Source organism: Glycine max, chromosome 7, assembly GCF_000004515.6.
Source record: "Glycine max cultivar Williams 82 chromosome 7, Glycine_max_v4.0, whole genome shotgun sequence".
NCBI lineage: Eukaryota > Viridiplantae > Streptophyta > Magnoliopsida > Fabales > Fabaceae > Glycine > Glycine max.
Window position 1 is genome coordinate 36,807,159 of NC_038243.2, and position 12,561 is coordinate 36,819,719.

General features: G+C 32.2%; 2 protein-coding genes across 5 annotated transcripts; one reads left to right on the forward strand and one right to left on the reverse strand.

Annotated features, from left to right (window-relative positions):
- The first annotated feature begins 1,685 nt into the window (after positions 1-1,685).
- LOC100780328 (DNA ligase 1) lies at positions 1,686-3,904 on the forward strand. The gene is made up of 8 exons (XM_026129309.2): positions 1,686-2,051; positions 2,139-2,228; positions 2,611-2,670; positions 2,762-2,801; positions 2,926-3,019; positions 3,248-3,307; positions 3,402-3,493; positions 3,613-3,904. Exons 1-8 carry the CDS (start codon positions 1,786-1,788, stop codon positions 3,697-3,699), a joined length of 789 nt encoding a protein of 262 aa, XP_025985094.2. The 5' UTR covers positions 1,686-1,785; the 3' UTR covers positions 3,700-3,904.
- LOC100780865 (protein LOL2) lies at positions 3,476-9,638 on the reverse strand. Of its 4 annotated transcripts, none has more exons than XR_005892353.1 (5): positions 9,397-9,638; positions 8,627-8,734; positions 7,806-7,915; positions 5,117-5,239; positions 3,476-3,701 (listed from the first exon to the last, which is right to left on the reverse strand). XR_005892353.1 is itself a non-coding variant. In XM_003529275.5 (4 exons), exons 1-4 carry the CDS (start codon positions 9,494-9,496, stop codon positions 5,171-5,173), a joined length of 387 nt encoding a protein of 128 aa, XP_003529323.1. In that variant the 5' UTR covers positions 9,497-9,638; the 3' UTR covers positions 4,983-5,170. The 4 variants fall into 4 exon arrangements, 1 of the variants encoding a protein (XP_003529323.1); XR_005892352.1 differs by having other exon boundaries at positions 3,476-3,757; XR_005892354.1 differs by lacking the exon at positions 3,476-3,701 and adding an exon at positions 4,983-5,018.
- Between the last annotated feature and the right edge of the window lie 2,923 nt (positions 9,639-12,561).

The following is a 12,561-nucleotide window of genomic DNA, read 5'->3' on the forward strand; positions in this document are numbered from 1 at the left end:
ATGTCTTATAAATAAAAATAAAGAGAGTAATATATTGGTCGACCACTTAAAATTAATTAATTATTAACATTACTATTAGGAATGTGCAGTTAGGTGCATGCAATGCATGAAGTAGTGAAGGATAAGTGATGGTGCATACGGGTCAATGTTGGATTAAGGAAAGATTAGGGGTTTTAATGGTATTCGTATGGTTGTTTTTTCAACATTGGCATGCATGGAATGTTGCATGAGATACGAGTAGAAAGAGAAGAGTTTTGTTTTCATTAGAGAAAGAAAAAATTTCATGGTGAGGTATTGTATAGTTTGAATTTGTTACGGGCAAAAAGATTAGGGGTTTATTTTCTTGATTTTAATTTTGATAAATAGTTATTTTTGTTTCTTAATATATAAAATACTGACAAATTTATTCCTGAATATATCATTAAATTCTTTCATTAACAAGACAAAAATTAATAGATTGATAAATTTGTGATATTTTTTTATTTTTAGAAACTAAAATTTGAATTTTTATTTTTTAAGATGAATTTATTAACATTTTACACATTCAAGGATAAAAATAATTATTAAAATTTCCGTCTAGAAAAAACTCATCTAATCATCTTTGTCAAGAAAAGAAAAATGAAGATATTCTTAAAATCTAGAGCACCTTAGTTTGACGGTAGATCAAGTGGTCCTCCATAATATACATGCGACAATTAATGAACATGAAATTGCAAGTGTACGAGAGATAAGTCTACCACATAAATTAAATACAGATACTGTCCAAGGTTGTTAGCCGCTGGGGCGTAGAATTCTTTTTTTTGCAATTTGCCATGCTAGTTCTATGCATACACTACACAATAATAATGCATGCCTTTTGAAATGTCCATGTTAATAACTACTTTGTATCCATCAAGTGACAATCTTGAAGTTATGGCTACTAAAAGTGACATTAATGTATTTAGAGGTCAATATTAAATAATGTTGACCAAATTGATGTCAAAAAAAAAAAAAAAGACAAAACAAAGAAGTTATTGGTAGTCTCTCTCTATAATTATTGTCAGGTAAATTGACCAAAGTGAGTTTCTTTTAAAAATTTATTCCCAAAAGGGTCTATTTCAAAACTTTTTCGAAGGGGGTCAATTTTCAGAGGGATTTTACCTGTGGAGTTGGCGAGTTTGACACATGGCAGTAGTTGGGGAAACTCGCCAGTGGAGATGGCGAGACACGGTTCACGTGGCGGGTTCCGCCATTCGTAATGGAGATTGTCAGGGAATTCCTTATTCAATTTCGAACATTTTGACATATTGTGAACCTCAAACATACATTTCTATTAAAAGTTATACCCATTTCAAGTTAAAAAAAATTTCGTAAAAAAATTATTTCGCCATGACGAAACTCGCCACGTGGACCGTGTCTCATCATCTCCATTGACGAGTTCCTCCAACTGTTGTCACGTGTTCAACTCGTCAACTCCACTGACAAAATCCCTTCAAAAACTGATCCTCTATGCAAAAAGTATCGAAACCAATCCCTTTTGAGAATAAATTTTTAAAAGGAATCCATTTTGGTCAATTTGGCTCATTGTCGTGCCTCCATCATTCCAAGGAAGAGAATCAATAATGGGAATGACTAGTTCAAATGAAAAATTCATCAATTTTTTTTCTCTATCTAATCTAATAGTTTAATTTCTATAGTGACGAGAAAAAATTTCTAAAAGGAATCCGCTTTGGTCAATTTGGCTCATTGTGTGCCTCCATCATTCCAAGGAAGAAAATCAATTTTGTACATAACACTATTTTCAATATGATTTGTCAACGTGGAAGTTTTGAAATTAGGGAACATAACATAGCCATTCGAGCGCGCGCAAACGCGGAATCATCAACGCTTGAGTTTCTCTCAACTCAGAAATTGTGTCTTCACTCTTCACTTAGCTACGAAGCGTTCGCAATGTCTGCAAGCAAATCCGGTTCAAGAAAGCGAGCATCCGAATTCGAACGCGCAAAATCTGACAAGAACAAGCGATCAGCCACGGATAACTTCGATCTCGATTTGGATTTCGATCTCTCAGAGTTCGTATTCGATCACTGCTTTTGCTTTTTCGTTATTTTTTTTTTCGGAATCGTTCTTACAGTTTCTTATATTGTGCGAATCTGCAGTGACATCAAAGGAATCGTCTCGGCGCTGCACCTTATCAGAGACAAGGCTCAGAAGGACGGTCAGAAGAAGAACGAAGAGACTATTTCCAGGTACCTGAAACGATTGCGTTTCGATCGTATCTGAAACTTTTGTTTTACTGTCGTTTGAACTTCGAAATATTGCGCCTGGAACGATTTGAACGAGTGAAAGGATTTACCGATTTTGATTCTGATTTTTAATTGTTGCTTTACTTCTGTTTCCGTTTAGATCTTCTTTTATTCGGTGAATTGTGATTCAAAAACATGCTTATTACTGTGGACTTGTAAATTTTCCAGAAACATCCATCGTAAAATTGAATTCAAATGAAATTATTTTTTTAACCAATGGAACTATAGAATTTGATACAATTACAAGCACTGTTGTATTTTATTTTCTTATTATTGTTTGCATAATCATTATTTTTAGTGATTGGTGCTTTTTTGTTTGTGATAGTGTGGGTTCTGAGGTTAAGTCTATGATCGAGGGATTGAAGTCAAAAATTGAGAAGGACAGGTAAATTTGAAGTCAAAACTACATGTCGTTTATATTTTTTTGTTTCCACTGTTTCAGTGTATTAAAGAGCGTATTGTTCTTGCAATGTCAGGCAAAGCTTTGCTAAGGCGCTTTCAAAGAGTTCCAAAGAGGTTTGTAGAGGATGAGGGTTTTACTTTTTTGTATGATATTGTTAACCGTTTCATAATTAGGAAGGGAATTGCGTGTTGTTCAAAACTGGTTTAATCATTGCTGTGTGTGATTACAAGCATGCAGTATGAAAGTTCATTGAAGAATGAAACTGCCAAGTTTCAAGCATTTCATGAGAATTTTTGCAAAGAGAAAGCCACTTCTCTGCAAGCCCTGAAAGGTACTCCCTGAAACATTGTCATTGGTGGACTAATTAGCTCCACGAGTGATATCTTAATATGATTCTTTTGACAGTTTCTGAAAATTGAAATATATACTATAGCGGTGGTAATTTTGAAATAAAGTGTTGCTTTTGAAATAAATGGTAATAGTGGTAATTCATCTTATTTATGTGATATAATCATACTATTTGCTGATTAGATGCTAACTACTTCTGCCAATTTGATAGATATTATCTCCAAATTTGAAGAGGAAAAGGAAAAGCTATTTGTGAGATATGAACAACTGAGTAAGCTACGCCAATTAATCCGTCTTTATGAATATAGAAAACCGCTATCTGATTTCAATAATTTTATTTTCTATAAAATTTACGAATATTTTAGGGAAGAAGGAAAGAGTTATGATATCTGAACAAGAAAAAGCCTGCAATCATAAAATTGCCCAACTGGAAGACTCGTTGAGAAAGAAGAAACAGGTAAATTAAGCAGTGGGATCTACATTTTCAGTTTCATTATGTCCTTATCTCTCTTGGATTCATGTTTCATATATTAACTCGGGTATAAGCACTTCTTATTGATTATTTCTGTCACACAGGATGATAAAACTTTCAGCATTCTAAGGAAAACTCTTGGTTCATTCTTGGAAAGTACCTCGGACGAGGATTTCCCTCCAGATGATTGAGACTGCAATGCACAGAGATCATTTGATGAAGTCACAATCACGGATTCTGTTTATTTCACTGGAAAACGTAATCATAGATAAACTCGAGATCAACTCTCTTTAAATAGTTCCACTTCATTCTCTAATTACAATCAATTGTTAAAAATATAATCCTTGCGACAGATATTCAGTGCAATATTTGGTTATATTAAGATATATTTTCTGAGTTTGTGGCAATGTTGCAGCTGTTTCTCTATATATTTACTGGCTACCATGGTTGCTGATTCTGATTAAATTCCTGCCTAAGTCTGAGCCGCATAGCTAATAGAAAACCATTTGTTTTCAACGCCTCTTATTTCTTTGACTATACTAATCAGGTACGAGTGATTAAAATAAAATAGCCTAGATCATTCTTATACAAATGGTTAGGATTGGTTTAACAATTTTCATCTCTCCACACCTCTCTCATCGGTCATAAAATCAAATAGTCGAACAACATAAAAGATACCGATAAGAGCTAGTAATTTGTTCGAGTCGATGGGTAATTACAATTGTCGACAGAAGCGGTAAATGTATTGAGGTGAGAATGACAAATAACGGAAACCGAGCCTACAACTTTTAAGTTTTAACATGAACAATGGGTTGTGACCAAATATAGTTATTTTCTAGAATCAGGAGAAACGGTGAATTGAGGGAAAAGAGAATCAATCATGAACATTATTTCAAAATATTAACATTATATCTCTAGCTCAAATTACAACAGCTAAAACCAATGCATTCTTAGAATTTAGAAAATTTGAATTGTGTTAAAAGATTGGGCTAGCAATGAATGAATGTGTTGAAAGAAATTTAGTTACCTAATAGTATGAGTTCAGTACCTTTATTACCAGTACATAATCAGAGGTAACATTATCACCGATGAAGAAGTAATTATTAAACAAAAATTAAAAAACCAACGCATTCTTAGAATTTAGAAAATTTGAATTGTGCCAAGATATTTCAATATCAATACTGCTTTTAAAAATGGAACTCCCCCTATAGATGTCCTATTATTTTTTTCCCAAACAATCCAAGTTTAGATTTTTAGTGTAACTAAAAACAGGAGAAATTTGCCATTTTGAAGTAACTCAAGCCCATATTAGTCTTAAAATTTCTTTCTGTGAAGGAAAAATTTTACATGATTTTCAAATATAAAAAAGAAAAGCTAAGCTGCCATATCATATTTTTTTTTTTTACATTTGAGATCTTCAAGTAAATATGAAATTCAAGGGGATACGAATGAAAAAGAAGGGTGCAAGCAGGAATAGAAGACTCTCAAGTGAAACTTCATCTTAAAAATTCTGGTGAAATTCCAAAACTTTACATTAATAAATAATTCCTTAAGGATGCGTATCTCAATAACAAAGCAATTTTGAGATTGGTACATGAATCCTCATACCTAATTTGTTTGATGTACAAGGATGATCCATCTACTAGGCCAACGGACAGGCCACTAACAACCAGTTTTTGGAGGAGATGGCTTCCTTTGTTGTACAGACCATGGAGGCCGCTTGTTGTGTGCCTGCACAAAAAACCATGAGTGAAATTATTGTTTAAATGAAAAATATTAGTTGTTTTAGGCAACAAATTCTATAGCATTTGTAGGGAGACTTAGAATTGAATTAAAAGAATCGGGTCTGACTACGAAAGAATAAATTCCACTTTATTAAGCACATATCGTTGAGCCTAAAGAATGATTAAATAATAAAATCCCTTACAATAGCAAAACACTCAAGTTCCCTTTAACTTGGATAACATAAACCTTAACCCTTAAGGGTTCATTTGGTAACTGGGATAGGATAAACTATTTTAACCTGTTTTAATCCACAGTTTAGTCAGTTAATGAGATAAAATAAGCTTATTAGATCACTTACAATATCCTATTCTTTAATTAAAAATTAACCCAGTTGAGGGGGCTGAGATACAAAGTGTTACAATGACATAAGGCCAAAATTCTGCTATATAAACATGCCATTGCAGCCTATGGCACCGTCATAGTGGGCCTCCCTTCACAAATTGCCTATGACAGTTGGCCAAAAAATCTGTCGCGCCATTCCACATGGTAGCCATGGTGCTGCCATTTAAACACATTGGATACAAACTTATCATGACAACATAACAATTTTTCTTCCCTCTCAACCATGTGCTATACACTGTTCTTGTTTCATTCGCAACCATCTCTTAACCCCCCTCTCTCCCTTGTATGAGACATCTGATCTGTCAAGCCCTTACTATTATTTTGTATTTTTTTCTGCAAAATGTAGGAAGTGTAAAATTGGATTTGGATTGGAAGCAAAGTCTGGTGATATAAATTTGGCTCAAAAGTTCAGTTTTAATCATCACATCTTGATGGATTTACAGCAACGTATAGGAAATTTTCATTACTTCTCTTGCTCATTGAAGGGGTTTTTTCTAATTACTTTTTCTGCAAGTTATGGTTAATGGATTAGGTAATTTCTTTTAGTTCAAATATGGTAGTTTCACTCTAAAAACTTTATGTTGTGGTGCTATTATTATTATTACTACCTAGCCATCTGATGTGCGAATGCATGTCCCTGTTGATTGCCTACTTCTTAGTTACCTAAGACAAACCTGGTGTTAGCTCAAATGTCACTTCTTTACCTGATATCTAATAAAGTATTGTTAGAAAGTCAATATTTATGTCATTAACCAGAGTACATGCAGTCTGCCTTAATGCATTGCCAACAATTTGTTTTGGTACCCAATTGAGTATGGCAATCTATTTTGGTTTGAAAAAGTAATCTCCCACCCCATTATCTGTAGTCGATGTGGGATCTCAACACACCCAAGATTAGACATTTGGAGCATAGACAAAAATGTGGATGGCCCAATAATAATACCCCCTCATGCCTAGAAATAGACATCTAGGGCATAGACAAATATGGGTAGCCCAATAATGGATCTAAGATAGGCTTTAATACCAACTTAGAATTTAGGCTTATGTTACGGACGCAAGCACAGGGTGGAAATAACAACCTAGCTTCGAGGGCTAGGAACCTCCATAAGAGAGAAAGATAAAGAAGAAACTTGTATTAATTTTCTGCTATTTCAAATACCAGCTGGACGCTTATTTATAACTAGTTCAGGGATGAATACAACGAGGGTGCATGGGGGAGTAACAGACAACAATGGAATATCATAACAGAAATGGTGCATGAATGAGGTAAGGAGCAAACAGCAGACAGCACGATCTCTATCTTCCAATGAGGGCTTGCCAGGTCATGATTCCGTTAGATGTAATCCACCAAATGTCGGGTGGGTGGCTCTTGCATTTGGGACGTTGGTGACCACCTTCCATGGTGCGTTGCAGGATAAGGACTTGTTTCCTAACAGCTTAGAACCTAACTCAGCCCGATAAAACTGACTTGAAAGGTAAGAATTTCCCGAGTCTTATGAAGATTACATTGGTCATATCTCTAGTTGATGTGGGATTTCAATAATAATCAATATATAGTTTATTCATATCCTACCACTATCCAGTCCACCTCAAATAGATAAGATAAATAATACTATCCTATGAGTTATATTGTATGCATAGGATGAGAGCGGATTAGGATGCTATCCTATCTAAATTTTATCCAAGTCTCACATCCTATCATATCTTAGCCACCAATTGGGCCCTAAAGGTTTCAAATGAGTAGTTCTATTTAGAGTGAATACCACTATAACTACATAGAGAACACTAGGTATTTAGCAGCATGTATTTGGGTGTCTTTTTTCCTGCATTGGATTCATGCTCTCCAGTATTTGAAATTCCAAAATAAATCAACCATTAACAGTAATTTGAATAGAATTTGTACACATACATACATGGTCCTTCATCCATTAAGTCAACCACAATATGTAGATATTATAGTCTTTGTAATTGTACATTCTAACTTTTATTCTGCATGCTGGAGACATTTTTTTTTGACAGAACTTTCAGGGGTTATGTATAGTGACCAATTGACATATGACCAATTCTATATTAATTTCATGATATATCTGGAAAACCAAACCCTGTCTCAAAAAAACTTAGAAGACTATATTTTTCAAACAAGTACTAAATACATAAACAGTTAACATACCCCAATTTCTGTCACAAATCGGCATGATGAACATCTAACTTGTGAAGCACCATATGGGTACATCAGCAATACCGCACAACTGCCACACTTAACTTGCCCAACCTGATCAGCTGTAATGAAGGAATGGATTATTAATATAAATAGCTTACCACACAAAAAAGATAATGCCATATATCATATGTAATATTTTGAACAAGAAAGTAAGGCAACTTCAAGAAAATAGAATACAATTTCATAGGTGAAAACTGAAAACTTCAAAATATGAAGGATTTGATGTCAGTACATAATGTATCACCAGTCATGGAGATTTACCATAGTAAAATACAACCATACCAAAAACTCAAGTCGAAAACTTGAATCATGATACAATCATCAAATCCAAATGTGATTGGTCATTGGTGTTTGGCCAGCAACCAATCTATGAAGACCAGAATTTTCTTTGAGAAAAATATTATAAATTTTAACAAATACACAAGATTATTAACACAAGCTTTAGAGCACACAAGTACATATCACAGGTGAAGCATAAAATTGCTCATGAAAGTGGGTGTTTAAAAGAGCTTCTACCAGGTTTATCTTATCATATAAGCACTTAAGTAGAAAATTGAAGGTATTCAGTTAAGATTATGAAAGTTATTTATGACCCTCGTATAAGCTTACTGAATCACACACTTATGACATAAGCTTTCATCTCATTTTCATGCGATAGGCTTTGCTGAAATAAACAATTAAATTGTTTATCCAAACTTGCCCCATCAAATGCACAAAACTGATCTTGAAATGCAAAGTAGAGACTCAGAGCAAACAGAAAGATAAGTAACCTTCTAATACAATGTTGACAGTCTGACAGCATGAACATTTGACATGTTTGGCACCTCGTGGATATGAAAGCAGGCGACGACAAGAACCGCAAACCATTTGAGCCCAACCTGTTCACAAAGCTTGCCAGTCAGAGTGATCAAGTTAATACCCAATTTCATGCAATGGTGATCAAAGACCAAAATAAAAAAATCAAGGACTCTTTCAGGGATATCTCAAATACAATCCAGCAACACACAACACAATCAGTCAATCACTTTCTTTAACCCTTTCACTGACTTCAAGCTACAAAAATTGCAACATTGCATTCAAAGCCCTTTCTGCAGGTGTTATTCCTTATTCAAAAACCATCTATTTTAGAAACAAATTAACCTGGATGACGAAGCTATTAGCTTGAGAAAAAGTAAAGCCTAACTCAATAACACAACACTTGTGCCTCACTGTGCCGTGATAGAAAATGAAATACATATTCCTATAATCAGATTCACTTAGAGGCCAAAAAAAAAAAATGGATTGCATATTTTAAAGTTCAATAGTTCAGAAGACAAAGGCACTTAATTTAATCTGCTTAATTGAGCAGTAGCTGATTACGCATGAATAATTAAAAAAAGTTTAGAAATTTCTACATAAAAGTCAAGTGGGTATCCTTGAATATTAAAAGTTTCAAACGGATGAAAGCAAACCAAGTAGTAGATGTGTGAGTGACGAAGATAAAAGAAAAGTAATAGAAAATAGTGAATAAAGGGTTTTGAAAAGAAAAGTATTAACTGACCGGATGGACGTGGCGGTGGCGGTGGCTGAGCGGGGAGAGGTTGCCATCCCGGAGGTGGACCTTCATCATCTTCTTCTTTCACTGTTTGTTGACTTTGCATCTTCCTCGCTTCGCTGCTAAGTTCCACAACCTCCCCCTTTCCCACCCTTCACTTTTTATTTTGGAGCCATGAAATGAAGCTACCAGTCATGGTTCGGGTTTATCAAATATTCTAGATGCAAATTGATGGGTATTAATCGGTTTGGGCTGATTTGATTATTTCTTTTTCTTTTATAAAAAAAATGAAATTGATAATTTGCATTGGAATTGGATTAAGCCTATCATATTTGGGTGGGCAAATAGCAAAATTCATATTAGATTGAGATTTCAAGATAAATTAGCACATCAAAAATATAAATTTAGTTTTTAAATATGATAATAAATTATATTTTTAGGAACAAATTCGACATTAAATTATAAAATTTAAATATTAATTGTTCATTGAATTATCTGTATGACTAATTTATTATATTTTTTACATATTTAAAAATTAAATTTAAATTTTTTATCTTTTATTATATTTTTTACATATTTAAAAATTAAATTTAAATTTTTTATCTTTTACAAACTAATTCATTAATATCTTAACAATACCCCTTATTAGACATAACTCTACCCTTTCTAATTTGGATACTCTTATTCCCCCTTAGTTGGAATACATCACACTAACCCTCATTCATTAATTATTGGAGTTAATGACTTTGATGAAATGACTAACAAGTCCATGTCTTTATCTTGTATACTCTAAAAAAGGAGCTTTGACATTTTATTGTGTGTTTTGACATTTGACTTTCTTATTGATGCGTTGCATTTCATACTATCCTTAGTAGGTGATACTTTAGTTAGAAAAAATTTCATTATTTGACATTTAGGACTTAGTTATAGCATATTTTCATTGATTTCGCATTCTTTGTGAAACTTGTTATGCGTTGGGTGTTTTTGTGATGCAGGAGTGAATATTCCAGAAGGAAGAAAGAGACATTAGGTTGCTTTGGATTGAAGTTGGGAAGTTGGGAGATCTCATGGAAAGACGAAACTTGACACCTAAAGCTTGATATAAAAAATTGAATCAATCAGTTTATAAACAACAATTTAATGACAGATTATTTTAAGAATGGTAAATTAAAAACAGTGAAAATAATTCTTGACTCAATTAATTTCCTATACAATTCCTAACATAACATCCAAAAATAATTGTCAAATTAATTGTTGACTCAAATAGTTAATTTCTTACCCTTTGTCATGACAACTAAATATCAATTGGTTTCGGCAACTATTTGAAACAACAATTAAATAAGAAATTATCGTATGACCAAATTAACGAAATATTTAATGCCGAAAAAGGAAATGACGAAAAATTTGAAATTAATTTATTCAGTTTTTTAGAATTTAATTTCACCAAATTCATATGTAATGTTATTTAAACACACTAATCATACTGAAAAACACACCAATCTTCTTGGCTTTTTCGATTAAAACCTTTGTCTTCATGCCCTCAATAATAATGACACCTAAATGTGAAAATCTTTCCAACGTTCATATGTCAAGAGAGACATGGAGTTTGATTATTACATCGTCAGACTTTGGCAAATCACGAACTAAAATAAAATAAAATTATCTACTCCATTAATATGGTTCTTATGGACCAAAATATAAGTTAATCATGCATATTACTATTATTAGTACCGCAATATTATGTATATACAAACAATCCTCAACTAGAATGATGTTTCCTTATTTGTTGGAGAATATTAGTATCGCAATATTTCAATTATAAATTTTACTGTTTTTCTTCTACCTTTCTTCTGTTGAAAAATGACTTCTTTTTTTTTTTTTTTTTGTCTTTTTTCCCATTGAAATAAATACATATTTATTTACATATTGTCTTCTTTTAGTTATAATTTGAGTTTCTAAAGCAAGCTATTTGAGAAGTTATATACACAACAATTTAAGTTAGCGAGTCCTGAACTCTCGATTAACTAGGTTCATGAAATAATAATTTTAATATTTAAAAGGTATCATTTTCATTTAATATAAAGACTGAAAAAATTGAGCAAGAATGAAAATTTAAAATAGAATATTTTATTGTTAATATATATATAATATCTTAAGAGAAAAAAAATACTCTCAACGTTACTATTGCTCTAGATTTTGTAGAAACCAAAAGACGATACAAAGAAATGATATCACACTTTGATCGCATTATTTTTAATTCAAGTTTAATTTAATAAAAAATTGACGATATCATATTACGGATTTGATGAGGATAGAAAAACTTAGACTTGACTTTAACATATCTTCATAAACCACTTTATTGTATAGTAACAACACCAAAGAAACTTTTATTCTAATATAATCACCTATAAAAAATTGAATAATTAATGTTATTATTATTTTTTTTGTTAGATCAAAGACCATGGCTATTTCCCAACTTATTGAGTCAAAAAAATTAAATCCACAAATAATGCATAACACCTCTGTCTTATGAGGATTTTACGCATGAAAAAAAAAATCAAACACAAATTATCTTTTAAATAAATTATTCTCCCACTATAAATGTAACAAGACCTTATGTCAAAATCTTGAATTTGTGTAATGCCAATTTAATTATGTTAAAAAAACAATTTAATAGGACATAAATATACTTCTTCTTCATGAAAGGAAATAAATATACGACACAAAAATAATTTGACTTTACAATTTTTTTAATATGGACTAGATTTCAGAAAATAAGAAAAGTTAAAATAGAAATAATCAAATTATGAAAGTAATTTAAATTAATGACTGACATTTTTTCACTAAAATCTTCTTACTTTTTTTTAGCATTCTATAGTTTTTTCTTAATTTATTTAACAATATAAAATATGTTTTTGTTATAAATATATTCTTTCCCTAATCTCTTATACAATAATAATAAAAATTAATGGACGAGAGAATAATCAACCCGAAAAAAGAGTATAGCTGTTGTTAAACCTAATTTGCCCTTATTATAATCATCTTATACCACATGTGGCCTTTTAATTAGAGTGAGATAAGACATGCATAAAACCCTCAAATCCCAAATACAAATCCATTTGACTCACCATTTGCATAGCATAAATATTTTGCGCTTTTCCTTTCTCCTTC